Source organism: Grus americana, chromosome 4 (assembly GCF_028858705.1).
Source record: "Grus americana isolate bGruAme1 chromosome 4, bGruAme1.mat, whole genome shotgun sequence".
NCBI classification, from domain to species: domain Eukaryota; kingdom Metazoa; phylum Chordata; class Aves; order Gruiformes; family Gruidae; genus Grus; species Grus americana.
In genome coordinates, this window is record NC_072855.1 from 11,384,721 (window position 1) to 11,410,859 (window position 26,139).

Sequence of the window (26,139 nt, forward strand, 5' to 3'; positions counted from 1 at the left end):
GGGTATGTATCCTTCATCTTGGACAGTCACCTGTTTTTTGTGTATTAATTTAAAACCAGACCTTGTTTGGTCCAGTCCCAGGGAGTGCTAGCCAAAAAAAAAAAAAAAAAAAAAAAAAAATCTGTATTTGAACGAAACCACATACTCTGGAAATGTTCTTTTTTTTCTTTTTCCATTTTCCAAACAGCCAATAAAGACAGCAACGCCTCTAAAAATAAAGGGGGGGGGGGGGGAAATGCCCTGCTTTGGGAAAGGAGGAAAGAGACAGATTCCTGAAGTAAAATTATTGGGAAGATCCTCCTTCGGGAGGGCTCTGTGAGTATCCCCTCGCCCTGCAAGGTGCTCTGCTCTGCCTTCGCCTTCAAAATTCACGGGATTATCATCATTTTATTCGAGGGCGAGGGGAAGCGATCGAATAAACAACCCCCGGCTGGTCGGGACCCGGTTACTCTTCACCCAGAAGCCTCGGCTCGGGGCTCGGGTACGGCACCCGGCTGGGACGCGGGGCCCCGCCGGGAAGGGTGGCCCCGGGACGGGACTGCCGCGGAGGGGCAGCCCGGCCGGCCGGGGGGCACTGGCCATTGAAAGAATTCACCTCCCAGCTAGGCAGAGAAGATGCTTTTGGGGGGCAGAAGTTTACTTTCCCGTCTGCCAGCCCTCCCTGCCTCTCCGCTGAAGACCGTGGCTGCGCAGGGCTGCGCTGGTCCCGCTTTGCCGACGGGACTGCCCGGGCGCTGCTTGCCCCGGTTCCGCGCTGGGACAGTGGTGGGGACCCCAAAGGCGTCGGGAGGGGTGCAGTCACCTCATTATTTCTTCCTAAGGGAGGACGTGAAACCCGGGGCTCCAGGGCCGAGAAGGTCTGACAAAACGAAATGAACTTGAAAAATGGGTTTCCCATAAAATAAAATAAAATAAAATAAAATAAAATAAAATAAAATAAAATAAAATAAAATAAAATAAAATAAAATAAAATAAAATAAAATAAAATAAAATAAAATAAAATAAATCCTTTTCTCTGCCCCTGATTATTCTCAGGAGTGGCAATGGGCGCCGGGCGCAGCACCCCCGGTCCCCGGTGCCGCTGGAGGAGCCGCAGACGTTTCGGGGCCGGTTATGGGTCCGGACTCGTCGGGGAGGGCTTCGGGATCTCTCCTGCGCTCCCACCCCATGGCAATTCCGCTCGGGGTAAAGGACACGACACCTGGAGACGCAGCCGTGGGGACCCCCTGCCCTGACCCCGAGCTGGCCCCGGGCCTGCAGACGATATTGCAGGAGCTGCGGGACCTGCGGCGGGGCGAAGACAGACACGGGTGGCATTCCCCTACCCCAGAAGCGGCCGGCCGGGGAGGGTTTGGGGCTGGGCTGAGCATCCGCCTGCACTCGTGGGGTCGCAGGGGGGCTGTGCGCTGCCACTCTCCCCCCGGCCGGCCTCTCCAACGTGCCCTGATGCTTTCCCACCCTTCCCCTCCCCTCCCGGCCGGTGCCGCAGCCTCTTCCGTCTCCTTAAATTAACCCACAAAGGCGATCTCTCGCCCAGAAGTAGGGCACAGGAAAGTTTGGGGGGGGATCCGGAAGATTTTGGTCGTTCGCTGCCAGACATCAAAAAGCCCCTTCATTATGAACAGCCCAGTTCCTATCGGGGGCGGGGGACCGTCTTGCCGCCCCGCGTTAACTCCAGGCTTCATCCCTCTGCGCACCCCTTTCCCCCCAACGTCACCCCCGGGACCAAGGCGGCGAGAGACGGCGGCTGCCTTTTAGGGGGCGGCTCGCCCGGCCTCGGCCCTCCCTCCCCACGGCCCGGGGCTCTCCGGGGCCGAGACGCTTCCCCATTTCACACACCCCCCGCCCCGGGGAAAAGCAGCGCCCCCCGCCCGGGTCCAGTGCGCCCCGTCCCGGCTCGCGTCCCCTGGGGGGAGCTCTGCGGGCAGGAGGAGGCAAAGCAGCGTTGAGAAATACCCCCTTTTCATCGAGAGAAATGCCCCCGAGAGAAATGCAATGTCTGAAGAGCTACACGTCGGGATATATCCCCCCGCCCCCAACACGACCCGGGGGGCCCCGTCCAGGACCCCTTATCCCCTTTCGGACGCCGGGGCCCCAGGGCAGGCCTGCCCCGATAGCGTTTGCTCTCCCTTTCATTTGGTGATCGTTTCACTCGGTGACTCCTGTGTCAACATGCTCGCTGGAACCTGTAACGCGCTGCCTACTGCAATATTTCCTACAGACGCCGTGCAGAGGTTAACCGTAGTTTTGATGAGAACTCTTCGATGAAATTATCTTCTTGCTGTAAAACCGTATGTACTGAAAATTGGCAAATCCAACAGTTTTAGTACTGAAGATTTTTTTCTTTCCCAAATAAAGACTAACGAAAACTTGGACGCGTCATCAAGTTGTTGGCCTATCTAATGATGCAAAGGCAGGAGAACGTGTGCTTTCCTGCCAGCGCTGCAAGATACAGTACCCACAGTTGAAGGGTTCCCATGGATTTGGGATTAACGTGGTGGAGGCAACGCTGGATGTGAAGACCTTCCCTAAAGTTAAGCATCATCCTTCTCTTTGCAACGAGAGGACAGGAAAGAGGAACTGCATCTTTTCTCCCTTTATCACCCGGCAAACAAAGGGCAGAAACAGTTATTGTGTTTCTTAGAGGCTAAACGTTCCCGTAAAGAATTTAAAGACGCTTTACAACCGCCTTGCACAGACACTATGGATGGGCGGTGGGTGATACAAAGGATGGGGCTCTGCCTGTCTCCACCTCCCAATAGCTCCAGAAAACTGCAGAGTAACAGAACACATTTCTGCTGTGCAGGTCTTTGCTGTTGATTTGCCTACAGACTATAGGAAAAAAAAGGGGGAAAAAAAAGAAAAAAGAAAAATAAACAAACAATGCAAATGACATTTCGTTAGGGGAAGTAACAGTAGGTGGTTACAAATACATTATAAAGTGTACTGAGTAGTTCTCGTTGCATTTTCACCACGCTCAGATTTGTTTGGTTTACATATGAAACAAAGACAACTTCTAGAACCTAATAACTCGTATATTTCTTTTGATTTAATTAGGTTTTGCTTGTGTTAAAAACATACATTCAAGTCAAGTAGATAATGAAACGTAATTGATCTAGAAATTTCTTTGTCTCTCTCAAGGTTAAAAAAACAGGGGCTTGCAATATGCTGCTTGGACCTACTGATGAAAATATATACTGATGAATACCTAGGAGACTGAAAAAAACCCACAAGAAATAATTGAAATAAACAGTATGAAACAGGTATAATAGTGAAACTATTTAAAGAAAATTTAAGAGTCCATCTGAGGAAAGATTCGATCATACAATCATACAAAGCGCAAAGGGTGCAAGTGGGAGGAGGTTGGCTGTCGCATTTTGAGTTGATAGCCTAATTTTGACAAGTGTCCAGACTTAAAGACAGTGCCCAGGGAAAAACCAGGAGGAGAAGAACTGCAGTTTCAGTCCCAGAAAAAGAGCATTCCCAATGTGAGGAACGGCTGGGTCGCCGCTAGGTAATTGATAGGTTTTTAAATGTGCCTGAAGATGGTGCTGTTTAGATGGCGGAAGGTCTCGGAGAGCTCCAGTAAAGTGCTACGTTATGAAAAAAATTTTGCTCACCCAAAGTTGTGTAACAGCAGATTGCTCCAGCAGCGATTCCAAAATCTAAACAGTGGAGATGCATTGAGAAAAGGCTTAACAAGCAACTTAATTTCAGAATAATTTCACTGTGATAAAACAATTTCTGGTAAGGTGAAATTTCAGTCCCCGATGCCTATCGGCAGATCTTGCTCTCCCTGGCTGCAGTCCTCCTGCTCACTCTCCTGACGCCCCACGCTGAGTACAACCTTTTTCAACTTGCATCTGTGCACCGAGTGCCCTAAGGAAAAGAGAAGTCAAAGGGAAATACTCATGGCTGATTTTTATTCAACAGATGGTGAAGGAATTTAAAGTGGAATTTCCCAGTATGTACAAGCTTTAATGCTATTAAGCTTGATTGTAATGGGAATGCAGAGTGATCTGCTGTAGTTTATGACAGTCAATTCTACTCTCTTGGCCAGACTGGGAACCAGATTTTCTTCTGATGGTTTTAATAAAGTAATTTTTAAAAGGGCACCAGGAACTGGACTAGTAGATTCAAAAAGAAATGCACTGGCATATGCAAGACACTTCCCTGCAATTAGCAGTAAATAATCTGAGGGGAAAGCTGGCTTTCTGGCAAAATACAGTTCTTAAAGAATTTATGCTTTCTCCTAAATTGCACAACGCTTTTTAACACCATATGCCAATCTGGGAATCTCAAGCATAGTAATTAGCTTTGAGTTTTTGGAACACTTCATAAGGCCTGGAATAATCCCAACTGTATTATCTGGTGTCAGTTACTGTAAGTTGGAGATGCAGCATACCAAGTTACCAGCCAGTGAATTGTGCAATAATGACCACATGCCATATGCTCTTTTGTGTCTTTCCTGTATATATATATTCTACCTATAAGGTGTGCTAGATCCAGTTAAGGGGAAAGCCATGTTTGCTCCTGATACAAAGTAAAGCACACTGCATTTTGCATAAAGCAAATGTCTCCCAAATGGCAGGCTTTAAGTCAACCCCCTGCTGACCCATTGTGCTGAAATACATGTTGCTTTTAAGAACTTTAAATTTACTTCCTCCCAAGAAAAATATTATTCCAGCATTATCTAATGACCAGTCATAGCACCTTAACAGCTTTTAGGGTCACGGTCTCAAATAGAAGTGCAACCTTGGCACAGAGTAAGGCATAGGAAGCCCTTCCTACAGCCCGTTAACATCTCCTGTGCTCCCTCACTGTAACAGCTTTGGCTTTGCCTCTCCCATCAAAGTCCCTGGTCTGTGCTGCCCTGTGTGAAGAAGTTCTCAGAGCAGGGTCAGCAATCCACATTAGTCTTGCAGTGAAGTCTCCATTTCAGAGGAGTCAGCAGCACCTGAGAGGTTTGCATAGGAGCCTGCCTGTGCAGCTCATTGTCTTACGGTAATTTCATTATCTTTCTTACTTTTTCCCCAAACCAAGTTCAAGGTGACCTTCTAATTGTCACTAGAGGGACTGTAAACAGACAGCTAATAAAACTAAATTGCTCCATGATGGTTGTTTGCTTTCTTGATCCATAGCGGGAGCATGTAGCCCTCACCCCAAGGAGCTTCTGGCCACAGGGCTTGCATCCAGCAGGCAGAATCAAATCCGGAGTGAATAGTTGAGTATGATTTGATGAATCACTTTGCTTTTCAGTGTGTCGTCTGAACAAAATACAGACATTAATGACGGCGTTTGTCTCATTGTCTTTGCAGGTGGGAAACAGTTGCCAAAGCAATGTGTCTACTGTCGTTTGAGCCGCATTGCATTAAAAGGTCCTGCCCTGGCACTGCCTGAGTCTCCCAGAGGTCCTGTGTCATATTTGAAGTCCTATGAAAATATCTTGGGTGTCTTTGGGAATATCAAGGGACACTAAGTAGCCACATTTAAGCCACCTAACAATGTTCTAGACGTGTACCTCAGCCAATTGCCATGGGATCTCCTCAGTCGGTGGAGGGTAGTAGGCACTTTTAGGGCACAGCGCACCTGATAAATGTGTCCTTTGGATAAGACAGACTGTGTTCTGGATTCAGATGTTTCCGTGCAGTTTAGGGTGTCTAGGCTAGCTGAAAATGGCTAAATTATAGATGATTTCCACTCCAAATAACCCAGGTTCTGTTCATCTGCTTTGTGCAGTAATAAAAATGGAAGTGATGCTGGTGGACCCAAAACATCTGTGTTCCTCATTCTCCAAAGGCCTCACAGATTCTGGTTGGGAGAGAGAAAATAGCTTTTTCCAAAGAAGTCATGAGAATGCTTCCCAAGAATGTGATGATGTTTCCAAGGCATTAAAAGGGGAAAAAAAAGGAAAAAGAAAAACCTAAGGAGGAACACAAACTCATTCTTTCAGAAGAACCTTATTGGTGGATTGTCCGTATGGAGAGGTTTGCTCTGTGTTGTGGTGGGGTTTCTATTTTAGAACAAGACTAAGCACCCGGTAAGATCAAGTCTCTTATCAGAAAGACAGTGACTTAAATTAAGAAAGCAGTAAAAGAAAGAAACATATGAGGCTTAGTTTCCAGGCAGTGCTCGAATAAGGCAGGCTAAATATTTATTAGTCCAAGGTCAAGGGTTGTCTCAGGTAGGGTCAGAACTTGAACACAGGATTCCTCTGACTTTCCTAGCCAAATTAACTTGTCTTCATCTTTGTATAGACACATGGTTTTGGCAATGTGCTGTGTAGAATTTTTTCAACTAGATGTGAAATTTGAGGCAGACTTTATAGCGAAATTCTGTAGAGGTTTTTTTAAAAAAACTTTTTGTCTTTTTTCATTTTTCTTTTTTCTTCTTTTTTCATAGACATAAAGACTGTGTGGCTCATGAAAAAATCAACACTTGGAAACACTGTTCTTTGAGTTCAGTTACTAACTGCTAAATCATTTTTAAACCAGGTCTGCTTCCTATTTTTTCCATTTCCAAATATAAAATATGTCACTGTTTTGTCTTGTGTGTTAAGATGCTAGATCAATATCTGAATAATTAAATGCAGCAGGACAATGAACAGTTTAATTAGCCTTGAGGTTTTCAGAGTATTAGCTATTAAAATTAAATAGGAAAATTGGCTTGCTCTGAACCCTTTTATTTATAAATTGCAACTTGGCAAAAGTACAGGTCTAAGTTTATTATGCATTTGGATTGTGCAATACAGAACTGCTAGGAAAAATCTTAATCCATCTAGACCACAGCAATCATTTTTGTTTGCGATCGGTTACATGCACTATGCTCTCGCAACATCTGTCAACGTCCCGATGGGTTTGGAAGTACCAGGACTGTTTTGGAGCCCTTTAACACCACGGACCTCGCCTATGTTTCACTTTAACCAAACTTTTAGTAAGGGAAATGAGAAAAACGCAACCCTCGGTCCGGGCTGAAAGCACTTTGCAGAGGTCTGTGCTGGCTCCGGGGAGGGATTTGGCCTCGAGGTGGCACCGTGATAAGGCCGATTTGGGTTTCAGTTAGAATAACTCCGCGAGGTAGCCTTCTGCCCCAGTGTTTAGGCGATTAAAACACATCTACGCATCATATCTATGGGCGAGGGTTAACAAAGATGTTCTTCTACGTCATCTTATTTTCACTTATCTTTCGCTTACATTAATATTCGCGTTTTCTTCCATACAAGTAAATACAGGCACACATTTTGAAAGCAAATTAAACCACCCTGATAGCGCAATCTAGTACAAGAGGAAACTAAAGGGAGGGAGAGGAGAGAAAGATTTTAATCTCTTTCAAAACAAGTGCAGAGTCATCAGACACTTTTTTGTTGTCTTTATTTACACAAGGAAAAGATGCAAAATGCTGATTCCTGCTAGCAAAAATATTTTCCCATGTATTGCTTCACAGGTGTACTGTTTCATACCAAGGAAGTCTGGCTAAATGTGCACCTGGGAAAAACATCAGATAAGACTGCAGAATAGAAATAAGTCAAGCCCAGAACACAGACCATGTGGCCTATGATCAAGGATCACTGTCTTAAAATAAGTCAGATCCAGACACTTACTCAGAAAATTCCCAACTCAGGGAAAGGCACAGATTTTGGATTACTTTCCTCAGATCTCATCCAGATCCAAACTACTCTTGCTAAATGAAAGCCATATAAACTCACAGACCAGCTAATAATTTCCCCAGATTCAGAATCTGTGAGAGACAAGATTTTTATACTTCTTTTCTTAAACATGTTAATTATGATAGAATTTTAAATAGTCTGTGTCTATATATCCTGCTTAATTTCTGATTATGTAGAGATAATATCTTTAGGATTTAGTACTGTTTGCAAAATTGGTAGTATTAATCTAAACTGGAATATTAAACTGAATTTAAATTGAATCTAAAGAATCTATATAGGTCCTCATTAGGTGTCAAAAAGGTTCCCAAAGCTCTCTAAACAATATTGATGGTTACTTCTGATCAGCAAGATGCAAGTACTGCTTAAATCCCCATTAATCCTTCCCGTGCCTCATACAAGCTGTAGACTTGGTCCTTATGGAAAAAAAGTTCAGATTCCCCAGACTCAGCTTTCTCAAGGATAATCCACACTTAAATTTGTATCTCATAAGGCTAAGGTGGCTATTTTCGAGCCAAAACTCCATGGATTTCAGGTTTTTTTTTAAACTGGCTTTAGTAGATATATCAAAAGGGCAAACCTATATGTGGGAACAGTTGGAATATCAGCACAGGACAGAAAGCAACCACCCAACATGAGACAAAAAGATGCTTGCTGTTTCTGACTCAGACTCAAAGCCTCTTTTTAATCCACTGTTGATCCCAGAGGTGCCCACAAGACTTCACTGACCATTACAAAGTCCAAGGAAATATTTCATTGCCACTTAATCTTTTTTTTTTTTTTTCTGGATTCAATGTGAGGTTAAGATACACATAACCAAACATAGTTAATTCAGAATAATATAATTTTTGTGCTTAATAAGACAATTAAAATTATGCTGGAAATGAAGAGTTCCAGATGAATCAATTGTTTTTTATCCCTGTGGACTAAAATAACAACAAATCTAAGCAAACACTGGGTTTTATCCTCAGCTGAACTTGACTTTGACTTCACTGTACCATGTAATAATTTGGTCACAATCACACAAAACTTGCCATTTTATGTACGGGAATGGTCGTCATGCATCTTTGTATGGTATAGTTTTGAGACTATATGCATACATTTTTAAGGATAAGCAAAAGATGGAGTGATGAGTCAGGTCCTCAGTCTGCTTCTGCTGTTCTTCACACTAAAAGGCACAAATGGAGGAAGGGGAAAGGATTATTCCAGCTAGACAAACTACAGGCAGCCAGAAAATGAAAAAATAAAGCTAGGCTTCTTTTCAACCAGTGTCAACCAGCTACAAGTTAGGTGTTTTGTTTAATGTCATTGTCCTCTACAGTGACCTTTGGCAGCGCTTGCAGTAGCGTCCATCCCTGCCAAGGCGGGGTGCGCAGAGAGGGAGATGTGTCAGCCTCCACAGGTGCCCTTCTTGCTCCTCTGCTTAGAAAAAGCCAAGATAAGTCTATCAGACTTGACATCTGACTTCTGGCTGGCTCCTGCCCCAAGTGGGGACCATGGCACACTGAAAACATGTGCTTGCTGCTGTGGACAGCCACCTTGTTGAACGCACGTGTCCTCCATCCTGGCTGAACCCCATGGAGACCCGACGGTGTTCAGGCCTTTGGTCTGACAACCAAAAAGTACTGATAAGATCTCACTCAGGCTGAGTATCCCGATTGTCAAACATTCAGGAGACACGCGAAAGCAAAGGCTACGCTCAGCATCTTAGAGAGCAATTGCAAGCAGATGCTGGACATGTTTCTCTCTTGCTAAATGTAAGAAGACAGCTTCTTAGGCCTGACCAAGCCTCGATGACCCGTTGGGGCTGCCAAGGGGATTGAAACCACCTCACTCTAGGCAAGGAGCAAGGCAGGGTCAGGCAAGCTCTGCAAAAGGTGGAGACAGAGCACACGGTGTTTCAGCAGCTCTGAGATATGCAACAGAGTGTGTTACTCACTGACAGCTACAGCGTGGAGGGATACAAAAGGACCCCAAGCCTCTGCTGCGGAGGGGTGCCAAAAGCCCCGAGTGCTGGCGTGGTGCCAGCTGCTTCCCCTCTGTTGTTCTCCCTGCTGACCTGTGCAGACAGCGAGACAGTAGATGCGAATGAGGGAAAGCCTTCTTAGCTCATCTGGTTTACCTCTTTGACAAGGCTGACACATTCCCTCCATTTTCTGCATGGGGACAGTCAGCTCTCTGAGGAAGCACCATTTCAGATCACCTGGAATAAGCTTCTCAAATGTTCCTCTCGTGCACCTCAACAGCACAGTTGGTGTGAAGAAGAAAAGTGGATATTTGCAAAAAAGTGGCTCTGGGACACAAGGGACAGAAGTGTCAATCCCCCTGACCCCAACTTGCCAAGCGTTGTTCTCCTTTACTGCACAGCAGCCCCATTCAAGCACAAGCCTTGTTTGCTTATTTATTAAGTACATATGTTTTATGGAGTCTATGATCTGCAGAAAACATTCCAGCTTTTGGACCCAAGGGCAAAATCCTTCTTTCCAATCTACGCAGCCAATCTTTATGCTGATATTTTGCTCTTCCTAAGGGATTTCCGTGCAGCGAGGTAAAGAGAAATATCGGAGCTCAAATCCACCAGGTGTATCTGAAAGGAAAAGTCTGCTTTGTTGTCTTCCTCATTACCTCCCTCAGGAAAAGGAGAAATGCCAAAAGGAGAATGCAATAGAAAAGATGATGGCCAATATTGCTAATATTTAATAAACTGACTGTTTTGAACTGAACCTTGTGGCTTTTTGCAATAAGATGTCAGTTCCATCAGCATTAGCAGGACTTCATAGCTCAACAAAGGAACGGAGATACCTCTCTCACACTCAGCTTAAGTGTTTTCTGTGAGAAAGAGCAACATTTTCAAAAAGGCTTCCTTTCCACTCTTTAGATGTGTGTGATCTTGGATCACCCCTCTAGTTTCTCTTCCTTTTTTTTTCACCAAGTGTAGTCATTTCCAATAAGGTTCATGAAGGGTTTCTGCTTTTGAAGGTCCCAAATGGCTTAAATCACTCCTAGCACAAATGCACTCTCTATTGTGGAAACTGAAACCTGCCACACCATAAGGTGATCTGTATATTAGAACCAGATATCCCTTCACATCTGCATTTCCAAGCAGCGATGTGGTATGTTTTGAGTTAGCCTACTTTTAGAGTGGCTCATCAGATAGAGATACAGCTATAAATACTGCTAAAGGGCTAGTGCTTGCCAGGCTTTTGCAAGGATGCTGGGGAGAGGAGGACATGGAGGCAAGAGGTACTCTCCTTTGCGAAACACACATCACCTACCCAAAATGCCATAACTGAACACCATGACGACAGGGCACCTTTTCTTCCCACTATCTGAGGAAATTGCTGTCCCTCGCCAGATGAACAAGAGGGTTTTGGGTGCTCCAGGTTGGATCCATGCTGGCCCCATCCTATAGTCCCAAGTGCAAATGGCACAGCTTCAGTCTGCAGAGTGTGTGCTCTTCCACTCTGAAACAAGGTGGTCTGATATCTACCAGGAGCAGTCCATGGACTTTGTTATCCTATAAATGCCCTGACATGGTCTGGAACGGAACTGATAGGCCAAAATCTGCCAGGGAATGAGATTACAGTGAAGATGATGAACAGGCATTTGCCTAAGCCTGTGCCATGCTCCTTTTTAGCTTGCCTATACACACTCAGCCAAGAAAGCCAAGTCACATGAAGCTTTTGATCAGGGCAAGGGAAGACCAAGTAATTTGTGACTTGGAGTGGAGAGGCCACACCATTACAGTGTATCGCTAAAGAGAGCAGTCCCATCTCCAGCCGTGTGCCTTCCCCTTATAAAATTCAGTTAACTGCATCTTCTCTGCAGAGCTGCCCTTCACCCATCTGCACCATGGTATGCATTGTCATGAAGCAGCCAGAAAACCTCCCCAAGACCAGAGAGTTGGTAGGAGACATGAGAAGAGATTAATCTGACCTTTCTTGTATGACAGTTACTTCCTGAATGCGTGGACAATATTGGCTAGATATGCTTTGTCTTTAAGAGGAACATAGGATGAAAAGGTTAGATGGAGAGGTCTCTGCTTAGTTTATTTAATCCCCCCCAGTAGGTGTGGGAGGAGAATTTTGCATGAGAGAAGGAGATAAAGAGGCATTGACACCTCTTCCTACTTAGCTGGTAGGACATACCCCTTGTGATGTGATGCACAGCAAAGGTGCACCTTCAGCTCTCCTTGCCCATCTCTCCAGTACTGTCTCCATTTAAATCAAGACTGTAGCTTCCTCTGGGTAAGACATGGATTTACAAAGTGTGATATGGAAATTTTCCTCCAGCAAGTCCACTTATCGCTCCAATTTCAGATAACTGCAGTGTAGATTTTATTATTCATAGCCAGAGGCCTGTGTAAATTTCTGGGTTGACTTCTCATGTTCTCACAAGGGCAGAATGTGGGCTGTGGTGTTCAGGTTTCATGAGGAATTACTGTGGGAACTGGCTCGCGCCATCCTAACACAACTCGAGGAGTCTGTGAAGTCAAAGGGGAATCTTATGAGAAGGAGCTGATACGGTTGGGTTTCCTGCCGAGCCCCACTGAGATGCTGGGGAAGATAGCACATCCCAGTGCTGCTTGCCAAGAGAAAGCAAACAGAGCTTTACCACCGAGTTCACTCAGTGTTTGACCCAGCCTTCCTACTGCTTCAGGGTTTACTAAGACTAATCACACTTGATAACAAAATAATTTAGAACAAGAAAGCGAATGCATTTGGGGTTTCCATGGATTTGCATTAGGCTCTGAGTTCATTACAATATTAATTTTGACTAGGTCCAGTCCTTTCTAAAGGCATTTCAACATTACTTTCATGTTCCATGAAAACGTAATTTTTGTATACCATAATAAACATATTCATATCTATGTAACTGTATATATCTCCAGATACGTATCTCCACATATGCTGGAGCATTGCAAAACCATTTATAATACATTACAGGACCATTTGAAAATTGCATTCATTCCTGGATTTTAATGACTCACATAAACTCTAACTACTCATTGATTTCTATAAAAATTATTTCTGAACTGACTCAAAAGTTCATGGGTTTACATTTTTATAGATATCATTGGTGACAGAGGGTTTTTTTGGGGGGGAAAATCAATATGCCTCACTCGAATATGATTTGCAAAGGTATAATTTTCATGTGAAAATGAAAAATACTTTCCTTCATCTAATGGCAGTTCTAAAGCTTGATATGTTGTCCCTTTTCACAATAAACAAATTACAAGTCAGTGGAAAGGAGATACTTTCTGGTTTCTACCTGTGCAGAGCTTGCTTGCTTTTTATTAATATAACTCACAAATATAGGTGATTTTTTTATATAATAAAGCTCCATGTAATTTTCACAAGTTTTCTTAAAGCTTTCCCTTAGAATACACACAGTTTGAATCATTTTGCTATCAAAGTGCAAAAGCTAGTATAATTTTTACCCCAATATTAATGTTATTTGGAGGCTAACTTTGATCCATGCATCAATTTTCCTTTTACACAACTGTAAAAATACAAAGGAAGTTTTGTACTCTAAGTTCTTAATACTTTCTTTGATTGAATTTGGCTCTGTCTTGGAATTAATCTAAAACTCCTGAGTCAATCAGATTTAAGAAGGTATGAGTTTTTACTAAATTCACTAAGCTCCAACTGTTTTTGAAGTTTGATCTAAGAGTCCAATGTATCAACACGTGGGGAAGTTCATGACAGTCCTTGACAGCGGTTTAAAGCTCCACTAAAACCATTCAAGATACAGTGAGGGAAGGAGAACAGCTCTTTAATGACATTTTACTTCAAAATTGTCAACTTCAAGCTCTGGCAGAAAATCTTCAGATTCAAACTGTAGGTACATACAAACCAGAGATAAAATCTACCTTGCTAATTAAAAAATAGTTTGATTTTCTTATATTATGTAATATAAAAATAAAATGTTGACTGTTATTTCAAAATTTTAGCAGTTATGCTCTGTTGTGATAGTGCATTCCCCCCGCCCCCCAATCTTTTATTTTAGGCAAAATGAAGAGTTGTGTGCAGTGTTTCATTTCAGAAGACCTTAATTTTCTGAGGGAAAATAATTCCAAAAGTCTTATGGATAATAGGCTAATGTTCAATAGCTCTGAAAAGTCACTTTTTTTTTTTTTAAACTGTGTCCCTGTATTTTCCAACTTGATTTTTAGCAGAACAAAATATCCATGGTTGGGTCTGGTAAGGATCTCTTTCCATAATGCTCTTTTGTCTGTATAACAATAATAAAAGCTTTATTGGCACCTATTTCACATGACTTCCATAATTCTCCTGTGGCTGACCCTAACCAGTACCAATAAAACCATGCATTCTCTCACTGTACATACATACACACACACACACACACACACAAAAGTTAAAATTGTGTAAGGAAATCAATGCCAAAGACCTTTCTGGAAAAGTCACTTTAAAACAGGACTGTATTATAATTGTTAGCTCATTTCAGTAGGGACTACCTTTTTAAAAAAAGATCATATAATTTGCTGAAGATCCATTTTCTCCCTCTCTCCCCATCTCCAGTCAGACAATTAATAAATATTTCTGAGAGAGATCTGGAATTTTAGCACATGGGAATAGATATTCCCCAAAATCATTCTCGAAGTGTTTTCTTTGTTAATATATTCACGTACACAAGGATATTCCCCAGTTTGATAATTTATCATGGATTAAAATACCCCTCACTTAGCAAGGAAACAGCACTTAAGTGATGAGATTCATGCTCCCAATTCTATGACATCTATAACGAGCAATAAATCGGCATCACGGACAGTCAGGACATGCTACGGGCTGGAAGCTTCCATCCAAAGCACTCAGTGACGATCTGTGAATAATGAATACATTCGTGGGAATCAGCATGCGTTGTGCAGCGTCCTTGAAAGGGGAAAAGTCCCTTGCCAATATCACTGAAGGTGAAGAACTCAGTAGGATTGGGTTTATAGAAATAATTTACTGGGGGAAAACAAACAAACAAAGAAACAAACCCCAAATCCCAAACAAACCCAAACAAACCCAAACAACAACAACAAACCCCCACCATAATTATAATTTTCTCTTCGGAGACCCCTTAAAATTACTGCAAATTCAGAAAGGAATTCCATAAAGTGTTGCTGCACTTCAGTGCTGTTTAACCCACATTTGAAGGGTTTTAGGGTTTTATACCTGCAGGAAAAAAGGGGTTCCCACTGCAGAGTTGTCCTTGTCCTTTGAGGGTTCCCTGCTGGAAAGGCCACCCAAAGTGGGGTATCCCCGTGAGATGCGCACAGGACCTTCACCCAGGCGGGCTGGGGGGTGCTGGCCGGGACAGCCCTCTGAAACGCCCCCTCCGCTTGTCCCAGCAAGGTCTAGCGGGACGTGACCCCCCCTCCTCCGGGTCCCACTCCGCATCCGCGACTTCTTGAGGGCGGCGGAGCCGGAGCAGAGATCTGGCGAACTCCACGCAGGGACGAGAGGTGCCCGACGGGAGAGGTTTGGGCGGCTCCTCCGGGAGCTGAGTGGACCATCTTCCCCCAGGACTCGCCGGGAGGAGGAGGAGGAAGAGGAAGATGTTGCACAGAGGTTTAGAGGCGGTGCAACCATCTTCTGGGTGATCTTTTATGTTTTTTTAAAGTAGGTATCCAAACCGTCCCGTCACCACTTCTGCTCCTCTAAATCCTTTGCATCGTTGTATCTGCTTTTGTGTTTTGGTGGCTTCCGACGGTTTACTGAAGATGCGAATATGGTCTTTATTTGTTTTATTTTTATAGCTAAATCGAACTTGGCTAAAAAATTATTTTTATTTTTAAGTATACGCACACACAGTTATATATGTATCTATATATCAACCAGAGGCAAATATTGGCCAAGAATTTCCTTACCCGCCGTCTGATCTGTTAGGAGGGTGACAGGAACTGAGCGATCTGATCGGCATGGAGAAGGGAGAGATGATTCCCCTTCCCAGAAAGCCATCTCTGCCCGCAGCGCTGGGGGTTAAACGCCTCCTGCAAAGATCCGGGCTCCAAACGTACCGCGGGCCCTTAAAAGCAGAGAGGAGCAGAGGTTAGGTAGCGAGCGCTAAAGCCTGTCTTTCATTTCATTTCTATTTTACGACACATCGAGGCAGTGCTGGTGGGGGGAGAGCAAGGGGAGACATCAAACACCAGCACTGTAATTGCATTCACATTGCAGGCAGGCCCGCTCCAGTTCCTGCGGGAGGCGGCAGGGCAGCGCGGGGAGCGACCGGCCCGGCATCATCGCGGCTCACTGGAGGCACTTGTCACGCTCGTATATACGTTTTCGGCCCCAAAAGTAGCCCTTCGTCTGCTGATTCCCGCCGGAGCCCGGCCCCAAATCTCCACTCCTCTCTGCCCCCCTGCGTGGCAGCTGGCCGTGCTTTGCACCCACGTCGAGCAAACCCTGCCAAAGGCTCAGGAGCCGTCGGAGGTGGTGACGGGGGGTCTATCCCACGGGCATCCCACGCCATGTGACCGGCGGGCATCCCACGCCAGTGATCGGCTCGGACTGGGAGCCAGGACTGTTCAGCGGGAGAGACCCCACGGGCAGCGCAGCCGGGGCCACAGGCCGCAGCCGTCCCGCACCTCCCGGAGCTGCCCCGGATCTGGAGGTCTCCGAAGCTTCGGAGAAAAATACGTACCTGGGAGAGAAACAGACCCAGAGATGGAAAAAATAAGGGGACCGCCACCTATGTCTAAGTCTGGTCTTAAAGGCACCTCTGCCGAAAACACGGGGAAATCCCTTCTGACCCGCCGGAGGTAGGCAGGAGCTTGCTGTCCAGGGAAAGCCTCTCCACTCAGCCTGCAAAAAATAAAGGTTTACCGTGCTGCCAGGAGATCGCTGTGGGAGAGAAAGCGGTGGGGGAAGGAGAAGCCACCCTGAGCCCCGCCGGAGACAGCCCGGGAGCCGCGCCGGCACGACCCTTGCCCGAGGTGGGGGTTAGCCCGGGGCGATGGCAATGCCCTCGGCACAAGAGGACCCCCCGTCCCGCGTTACTGCCGGCAAGTGACACTGACAGGAATTAGGGCAGGGGCCCAGGATGTCTTTCTAACATTAAGTTACGAAAATACTGTCACTGACTGCTTTATTGCTCCCCACACGGAGCCCTGCTGGGTGCCGGCAGGGAGAGATCCAGTAAACACACTCCTTTTTTCTCCTCATCGTCATAAGCACAAAGAGTATTGAGCACCAAGTGTTAATAGTTATGTCACCATAGCAATGTAAAAGGTACGTAAACATAGCTACAAGCTTAAAAGAATATCCCATACACACGGACATGTATGTACAAGTGTTGTATTTGCAGGTATAGAATTACACACATCCTAATTTTGCGTTTCAGGAATAAGTCTAAGTATACATGACTTTTCACAAACACGGTTCAACATTATTGCACGCCAAACAGTTATACATTACACTAAAGAAATACAGAGGGGGAAAAAAGCAAGAACAAAATTACTCTTATTGATTTTATTATACTATTTCTAAGTGGAAAGCAAATAATATTACATAAGTTACATGACCACACTGTAGTAATACGTTATAAAATATGAACGGGTTACATGCATATCGTTTGCCCATTGTATATAAAATGTATAGAATTAACCAGGGTCCACAATTTTCTCTTTATACTGGAAAGAACACATATATTTTCTGAGTCTGCCAGTCAGAGCTGACGGCTTATGGATGCTTAAGACATAAGTCAAACTCGTGTTTCCTATCCAGCAACACGCACCAAGATGCGCAGAGGATAAAAGCAACGTTCGCTAGCATCATTCCTGTGCAACAAGTGACGAATGCCCTTTTGCCCGGTTTACAATTCACTAGACTGCTCTCAGTCTCTGCCCAGGTAGGAGAGAAAGTAGAACGTGTCCCTGTATGTTCCTGCTTTTCCAGAGTCCATTTCAGAGCTCTGGCTGTTTGCATTTTTTCTGGAGTCTTTGGAAGTGGATTTTTTTTTTTCCTCCAGAAATAGGCCCTGACCTCAAAGGTCCGCACCGCCACTTCGGGAAAGGGAACAGGACTTCTCCGTGCCGGGGAGACCGGCTCCGCACCCGGCTGCGCCCCGACCCCGCCGGACAGTCGCGCCGGGCAGCGACCGGTGCTCCCGTTCAAAATCGGGAGGGGGAGGCGGGGCTTGGGAAAGGGGTGCCTATCCAGCAGTACCGTACAGGGGAAGAAGTGGGGATATCCCGACAGAAGAGGCAGAGCAGAGCGGGAGGAGAGAGCTGACTTGCAGGTGAACATCGCAAAGGCATCTGTGTACTCACCCAAACCTCCACGGGTCTCCGGCGCGCACTCTGGATCGACTCGTCCCTCTACAAACCTGGCTCGCCTGGCCCCGGGGAAAAAGGCAGAGGATAACTCTCCTCCCCCGGTGCCCTGCAGCGAAGAGGACTTTTGTGGGGACGCTGGGGGTCCCTGTTCCGAGGCGGGCGGATCCAGGAGGCTCGGGAAAAGGGGGCAGGCGGAGAGCGGCTTTACGGCTTTCCATGAAGCGGAATTACAACAGGAATAATAATAAAACCGGCGGGCTGCAGAGGGGTAACGCCAGGAGCCACGGGCTGGGTGCTGGAGCGGGCAGCGCGCCGGCACAGCCTCCCCGCCCGGGGGGGCGGGAGACGGGGCGTCGTGAAGGGCCCCGTGTTCGATGAGCGGGAGCTGTCTGTCTTTCTAAATAAACTATACAGACATAACATGCATATATATAAAAATATGCATATAGATGTATATGCGCATATATATATATATATATAAAGGAAAAGGTTAAATGTCACCAACCGGGTCTCGGGAGACCCTGCAGACGAGGGACCCCGCCCTCCCGTGCCGGGCACCCTCCCTTCCACCGGCGGGACATTCCACGGCCGCGGACACTGCCGGCTCACTGGGGCCCGTGTCCTTCAGCCGCTTCCCCCCTCCCACCGTTTTCAGGGCCCCATCCCGGGGGCTTCGGGCGGGCGAGGGGCAACCTCACCGCTCCGCCGGCAGCCCGCGGCGGTGGCTGCCGGGCCGGCGGGGCCGGTGCAGGCTCTCCGGGCGGCGGAGGGCGCATCTCCTCCGTCCGCCGCCGCCGCCGCCGACATGAAAGGGCACGGCGGGGGGTGGGAGGGGGGCTGATTATTATTAATGATATTAATATAACCGCGATGTCCGCGGCGCGGATTGGCTGGCTGGACTGCCCACTGAGCCCTCTGCAGCCAATGGAGGGCCGGGACGTGGAGCGGCCAAGCCCCCCCCCCCCCGCGGCTGCGGCCCGTGTGCCGGGGCCGGCGCTGCCGCTCCCCCCGCGCCGGCTTTGCTCCTAATTGACCTAAATAAGGAGCTCGTGAGTGGCAGCCCCGGGGCGGCACACGCACACACACCCCGCGCTGCACACACACACACGCGCACACGCACACACACACACGCCCAGGCACCGGCAGCGCCCGGCCCCGCCGCGCTCCGCGCCCTGCGCTTCCCCTGCGGAAATCCCATTTGCCGCGGCGCTCCTCCAATCGCAGGATTCCCTCTCTCGTGTCCAGCGTTTAACTCGCATGACATTTTTATTTCGTTATTATCGTTTTCGCGCAGAATCTGGCGCCTCCGATGGGTTGTCGGGTTGCTTTTTTTTTTTTTTCCTTCCCCGTTCCCTTCCCCTCCTCCCCCTCCCCCCTCCCCTCCTAGCTTGCAGGAAATGATGGCAAACCGCGATCTGAAATGATTACTCCGGAAAAAAACCCTTTTATACCAGGAGAGCATCCACGGGGCTAGGCAGAGGCAGGACGCGGCCGCGGGGCAGCGGGGAGCCGAGGAGCCAGCCGCCGGCGGAGCCGGGACCCCCCTCCCGCAGCTCTCTCCGACGATGCCGGACGAAGCCACGGAAAACGCCGGCTCCACCTCCGCCCGCGTCTCGTCCTTCTTCATCGAGGACCTGCTGGGCACCGAGGGCACGGCGGGCGGCGGGGCCCGGCGGGCGGCTGCGGGCGGCGGTGGCCGCGGGGGTCCGCGCTGCGGGCCGCGCTCCCCGCTGCGCCTCGGCGCCCCGGGCTGCCCCCTCCGCGACGCCGCAGTCGGCTGGTACCGCCGAGCGCACGCCGCTTTCCTGGGCTGCGCCAGCCCCGACAGTAAGTCGCCTTTCACTACCCCTAATCGCCGGGCCCGGCTGGGGCTGGGGAGGGAGGGGGGGTGTCTCCGCTCCCCCCCGGGGGGGGGTCCGGTCCCGCCGCAGCCCCTGGGGGCAGGCGCGGAGGGGGATGCGCGCAATGCCCTCCGCAGCCCTCGCCCTGCCTCCCCTTTTTCGGCCGCCCAGGGCAAATCTCCGGAAATGCTCACGGTGTGTCAGACACCTGGAGCCTCCGCCCCGCCGCCCAAAATGTAAACAGGGGCTGTTCGCTTGCTCGGGAATTTTTTTTCTCTCCCTTTCCTCCCCCCCCCCCCCATCCCTTTTTTCTTCTCTTTTTAAAAGAGGGACGTCTGGCTTTTTTTGACGCCCCAGCAAGCCGGAAAGCTGGGACCACCGTCCCTAGCAGCGCAGAGGAGAGTTTAGAAACCCTGGGGAGCAGTTGGGCTCGGTCCCCTGCGCCCCGGACCCCCCTTCCCGGGGAGGCGACCCGCCGGCTGGGGCTGGGGCAGGCAGCGGCCTGTCACTGCGGGGATCCCTCAGGAAAGGGACCTGGAGGAAAAGCCTGGGTTCGGGGGGCAGAAATTAACATCTGAAAAAGTTTATGGGCTGTGATCGGTGGTTATTTTTATCCTGGTAGAAAAAATATTGTCCGTCGGCGCATCTCTTTGATTCTATACGAGCCTGTAGAGTCCGCACGATTGCTCAATAAGGAAAAGAGGCGTGATTTGTAATCCAAAGAGTTTCTTTTTACAGTGATGGTTTTATTAATATTTTTAATTTCTCTCAAAACTACATCTAGAAACAGAAAACTACTCCAGAAACAAACGCTTTATTTTTCTTTTCTTTTTTCCTCTGTTCTATAAAGATTAGGAAATATTTTTTCCCCTTTAAAATCGCAAATGGGAAGCACAGTGTTGGAAACTCCACGGAGACATGCTGGGGGGCAATGTCCCGATATTACAGTAGCTGACCCTGTCCATTTGGTTTATCAAGCTCAGAATAACGTGAGGCAAAAATATGTTTTTCTCACCTCCCTTTATAGTACACACACGTGGTACTATACTTACCCCTGTTTACACACACCAATATACTTACGTATGTACTTGTAAGTATATGTGTACATATGTGTGTAAATATATTTGTGTATATATGTGTGTGTAAATGTATACATGTGTAAAAATAAGAGTACACGTGTATTCATATGTGTACATTCATATATGAAAAAGTATATCTATTTATATGCATATATACGTGTGTGTATACATACACACGTACACTTGTATGTGTACTAAACACACCTAAAAGTATAATTACGTTATATATATACATATGTGTGTGTTTAGGTACGTGCGTACAGTTAGATATGTATACACATACGCACATGTATGAGTATGTACACAGATGAGTATATGTATATATACATGAGATATAATTTTGGTGTTTACGTGTGAGTATGCGTGCACGCGTGTGTACATACTCACAAATATTTGGGAGTTTATCACAAGAGACAGAGCAGCGGTAGGAACCCTCGCCCGGGCTCCCCGCCCGTCAGGCGCCCCGGCACCCTGGCCTTGCTCTCTCCGCAGCCGCGTTACTTCCTCTCCCGGTGAGCGGGGGCGAGGGGCGGCTGGGTCAGCGGGCGGCTGGGCGATGTTCCTCTCCCCGCCGCTGCCCGGAGCAGCGGCCCCACCTCCCAGCCCTCTGCCTCTCTCCGCAGCCAGCGACCGGGACTCGCCCGAGCTGCCCGAGGAGCCGGCGGAGCGGACGGGCAACGGCGGGCGGGCGGCGGCGCGGGGCCCGGCGGGCGGGCGGCCGGGGCCGGGCGGCCGAGAGGAGGAGGAGGAGCGCGGCGAGGAGCCGGGAGAGCCGGAGCAACGCGCCGCCGGCCGCAAGAAGAAGACGCGTACGGTGTTCAGCCGCAGCCAGGTCTTCCAGCTGGAGTCCACCTTCGACGTGAAGCGCTACCTGAGCAGCTCGGAGCGGGCCGGGCTGGCCGCCTCGCTGCACCTCACCGAGACCCAGGTGAAGATCTGGTTCCAGAACCGCCGCAACAAGTGGAAGCGGCAGCTGGCCGCCGACCTGGAGGCGGCCAACCTCTCCCACGCCGCCCAAAGGATAGTGCGGGTCCCCATTTTGTACCACGAGAACTCGCCGGCGAGCGCCTTGGGCTTCACCCTGCCCCACATGTCGCCCCCCTTGGTCGGCTTCTCCAGCGGCGTCAGCTACCCCCTGGGCACCTTCCCCGCCGCCTCCCTCCCTTTCCTACGGTCGCAGATGACAGGACTCGTCTGAGCGCCCACCTGTGCCGGGACTGCGGCCCCTTCGCCCCCTCCCCCGGCTTCCAGCTCCACCCCCCTTCCTCCCTGGACTTTTTATTTCCAACTTACACGTTTCTCGATTTTCTGCTTTTTGACTTTTTTTTTTAAAAAAACGTGCAATAAACTTACTTTGGGGTTAACTCGGAGCGACGCGCAGCAGCCGGAGGGAACCGAAAGGACTACGAGGACCCCAGCCATGAGCCGGGAGCGGGTCGGCGGGGCTCCCCCCGCCGCGCATCCAAAGAAAATGCAGCCCCGTGGCAGCGGCCAAGCCCTCACCGCCGCCTCGGCCCCGGGGTGACACAGACCGGCGTTTTCCGGGGGGCAGCAGCCGCCCAGACCTTCCCCCGCCCCCGCAGAGCTGCGGAGCGTGAGACGAATGTACGGAACTGCCGGGGCCGGGGGCGCTTCCCGGCCCCGCCACCCCCGCCCCACGGACGGCGAAGCCGCGGGGCCCCCGCCGCGGCCAAGGGAACCTTCCCCGGGTCCTCCGCTGCCCCGAGCCAGGGATCCTGCCGGGGAAACCTTTCATTTTTCCCGCTGACCCAGCTGCTTTCCGTGCAGAGCGGGGGGACCCTGCGGATCCCGGCTTCCAGCAGCTTCTCCAGGGCCCTTTGTTTTAGTCACTTAATTCGTACAGGTTTCCCCCCCGCCCCCGCTCCATTGTTACTCTCATTTTCATACGATCGATACCCAAGCATGTGCTGATGCCCCCTGGTCCTTCTCGATGCAGGCTTTTTGTTTTGAAACAACTTGAAGGCAAATTGTTGGAATGAATTCGCCTCGCTGAAGTCCGAGCTGTGAGGATTTGATTTCTTTGTTTTCGTTTTATTTCCCTGATAAACTATCAACTAAAATACACGGTTAGATATATATATAATTCAACATACTGTATTTTACCAGTGAGTTTGCCACTTATTTCGGTCTCTTGAGGAGGCTGATGAAAACGCACCTCGTCTTGTCCGTCTCTTATGGGATCGGTTGTGTAATCGATTAATAGTTCGCACTGGCAATTAAAAAGGAAGGAAAGAAAAATAATCGAATGGGGACAGGCTGGGGAACTGTATGGCTAGTTATGCAAGCTAACCTGTAATGTGATATTATATGAAGTATCTGCATGCCAAGCTACTTTTTTCCTTTAATAACTGTTTTGTTTCCCCTTCTCTACCCACTGCTAAAATGAATATCGGGTCCGTTATTGTTTCCTTTTTCCGAGTATTAAGGGAGAAATGACCTTATAAAACTCAGCCTTGGTAGAAGGTCAAGCTTTGATCGTACGTTTTAGGGCAAAATCAGATGTAATTGAACCGACCAGCTCGGAGCACTCCATGTCCCCGCAGGGAAAGCCCGGTCCTGGATCTGTTGGGGTATGTGCATGCGGACCAGTCCCCAGTGAAGGAAGAGCGATCTAATTTTTACTTTTTCCTATGCTTTGCATTATATTTGGAGTAATCTCACGGTATCTTGTTATGAAATCTATCGGCGACATGCGGCGGAGCTTCAGCTTTGATAAGAAACCTGAGAAGAAGGGTCAGGGGCGGATTATAACCTCTCCACCGCGCTTTTTTTTTCTTTTTTTTTTTTTCCCCTGCTTTTTCTTTTTTTCCGCTTTGGCCTGAAACACGGCTCTGGGCATCAGCCTGCACAGTTGAAGTCAGGACGCTGAAAGCCTCAAAACCGCTCGAGAATGAAATAAATATGTATATTCCGGGTTCCTGAGAAAAGTGCTAACTTGACGGGATGCTCGTTTCGACTTGAGTCCCGTTTCTGGGAGCTGTTTTGTTGTTGTTTTGATTTTTCGACTGCTCTGAAATCCCTCGTCTCACTCCGGGAGATCTCCGCCAGCTGTTTTTCTTTGCATATCCGTCAAACACCCGAGTTTGGGGCGAAAACTTCTAAAGCCTGGTCCCCAAGCAGTGGAAGAAGGACTGGGAAGCGGCCGGGCTGGGGGTGCCGGTCCCCGGACGGGACCCACCGGCCGCGGGGGAAGCGGCTGGGGTGGACTTCAGCCTTCCCGTGCGCAGAGGAGGTGACTTGGGGCGATGTTTCTTCCTCGGGGCGCAAACACTTGATTTGATACCGCTCAGAGCCTGGCTGCTCCTGGAAGAAAGCGGCCAGACCGTTTCCCCCGCCATATCCAGCTCCCCAGATCTCCCAGTGTTACCTACTGGAGTAAAATCCTGACTCACTACAGTCATATCAGAGTAGATTGTAATCCAACGCGAAACTTAACACACCTGCCATTCTCCACATGCCTTTTCTTTGGAGTAACATATGAGATTATTATACTTCTGATTCTACTAAATATTCTTTTCTTGAATTTAAGGAACTGGCAGGGCTAAATGATCAATCGGATTTTTAAAATGTGTTTTGACATTAGTTTGTTTGTTTTTTAAAGACGTGCTGATTATATCAATAAACAGATTTTTTTTCATACACTGTATTTGTAACTTATGATCATAGTAAAATATTAAAAAGGTGCAAGACGTGAATTCATCTAAGAAGAAGTGTTTACTTATGCCTTATTCTGTACATGCAGAAAGTGCTTTACAAGTGGCTTATTAAAAGTATGTGCTGAAAGTAGGAACATATACACCTCAGGTTTCTTTATCTCGTAGATTTTTTTAATGACGCTTTTCATTGTATCTGATGGCAAGAAATTTCTGCAGGATGCAGAGAAACAGCTAACAGAAGACGTAGTCCCTGATGAATGTACATTGACGATTTCAAAGCAGGGGAAAAAAGAAACAACTCAAAACCCCTAGCCCACCCCGCAAATCAGGACAGCAGATTCCTCACAGTTTTCTTCCCTGTGTATATTTTTTATTAAACAAATCAAAGAGGTAAGAGTCAGGCTTTGTGCTTCTTCTGCTAGAAGAAAAATGTTGGCAGACTGTAAAGCTCAAAGTAGTTTCGCAAAGGCTGTTTGCGACATATAGAGACATACGTTGCTGCTTTAAAGATCAAAGCAACCTCAGAATAGCTTTAAAATAAATCCAGTTATACTACAGCTGTAATATTATTATGCAGCATAAATCCTTGTATGTTGACATTTATTTAATGAATGTTGCTACAACAGCTTAGCTAGATGGCACTCCAGAGGCGAGGCAAAGGAAAACCTTGCCAGACTACTCACAAAGATAACTTGTGTTTATTGGACGCTAATAAAAATAATTAGTGTAAAGTTTGTTTTTTTTTTTTTTAAGCAAACCAAACGAAAATCAAAATATTATCTGAACTGACCTGAAATAAATTCCTGGTATAGCTGCCATAAGATGTTATTATTAATTACACTTTAAATGAAAATGATCGATACGCTGAAAAGCACCTTGTTAAATGGCTACTTTGCAAATGGTACATTGCTCACCGGCTTAAGATGGCCTATAACTTTTCTCGTAGGCATGGGTCTAAAATATTCATGCAAATCAATACTTGATAAATCTCATAGGTGCGCGCTGGCTCCACTGTTGAACAATATATTTGGATCGATTTTTTTTTTCTTTTATACTGCATTACCTTGGACTAGTCCGTGAACATGTTAGGCGGGCGGGGTGTACGCCCCGCTCCCACCATCGATCGGAGACTCGCTCCAGACTTGAGGGTACTCGCAGTATTTAGTGCTTTCAGCCTTAAACTAGAGGCAGGCAATTTTATTACGTTTGCCGTCCCATTCCCGATGAATATAACTTTATGGAGGATTTCTTAATGCTTCGTTTAACTATCCTGAGTTTCTCAACTCTCTCACGGATCCTACGTTTTAATTTCTATGTAGTGAGATATATGAATGTCCATTAAAAAAGATATTAATGAAAATATAGATCTGCGCCTAAAATTTAAAGACTGTTTTCTCTTCTTTTCTCTTTTCTTTTTCTTTTCTTTTCTTTTCTTTTCTTTTCTTTTCTTTTCTTTTCTTTTCTTTTCTTTTCTTTTCTTTTCTTTTCTTTTCTTTTCTTTTCTTTTCTTTTCTTTTCTTTTCTTTTCTTTTCTTCTCTTTTCTTTTCTTTTCTTTTCTTCTCTTCTCTTCTCTTTTCTTTTCTTTTCTTTTCT

At 47.3% G+C, this 26,139-nt stretch overlaps 1 protein-coding gene across 1 annotated transcript; it reads left to right on the forward strand.

The window, feature by feature from the left end:
• The first annotated feature begins 19,252 nt into the window (after positions 1 to 19,252).
• Positions 19,253 to 22,221, forward strand: HMX1 (H6 family homeobox 1). The gene is made up of 2 exons (XM_054824422.1): positions 19,253 to 19,775; positions 21,492 to 22,221. The coding sequence occupies exons 1-2, from the start codon at positions 19,514 to 19,516 to the stop codon at positions 22,064 to 22,066; spliced, it is 837 nt and encodes a 278-aa protein (XP_054680397.1). The 5' UTR covers positions 19,253 to 19,513; the 3' UTR covers positions 22,067 to 22,221.
• Positions 22,222 to 26,139: the final 3,918 nt, after the last annotated feature.

Bases quoted from the DNA above. Each gene is read 5' to 3' on its own strand.
- HMX1 (XM_054824422.1), top strand. From the start codon at position 19,514: ATGCCGGACGAAGCCACGGAAAACGCCGGCTCCACCTCCGCCCGCGTC. The intron at 19,776-21,491 runs GTAAGTCGCCTT...CTCTCTCCGCAG, and splicing joins GGGCTGCGCCAGCCCCGACA to CCAGCGACCGGGACTCGCCC.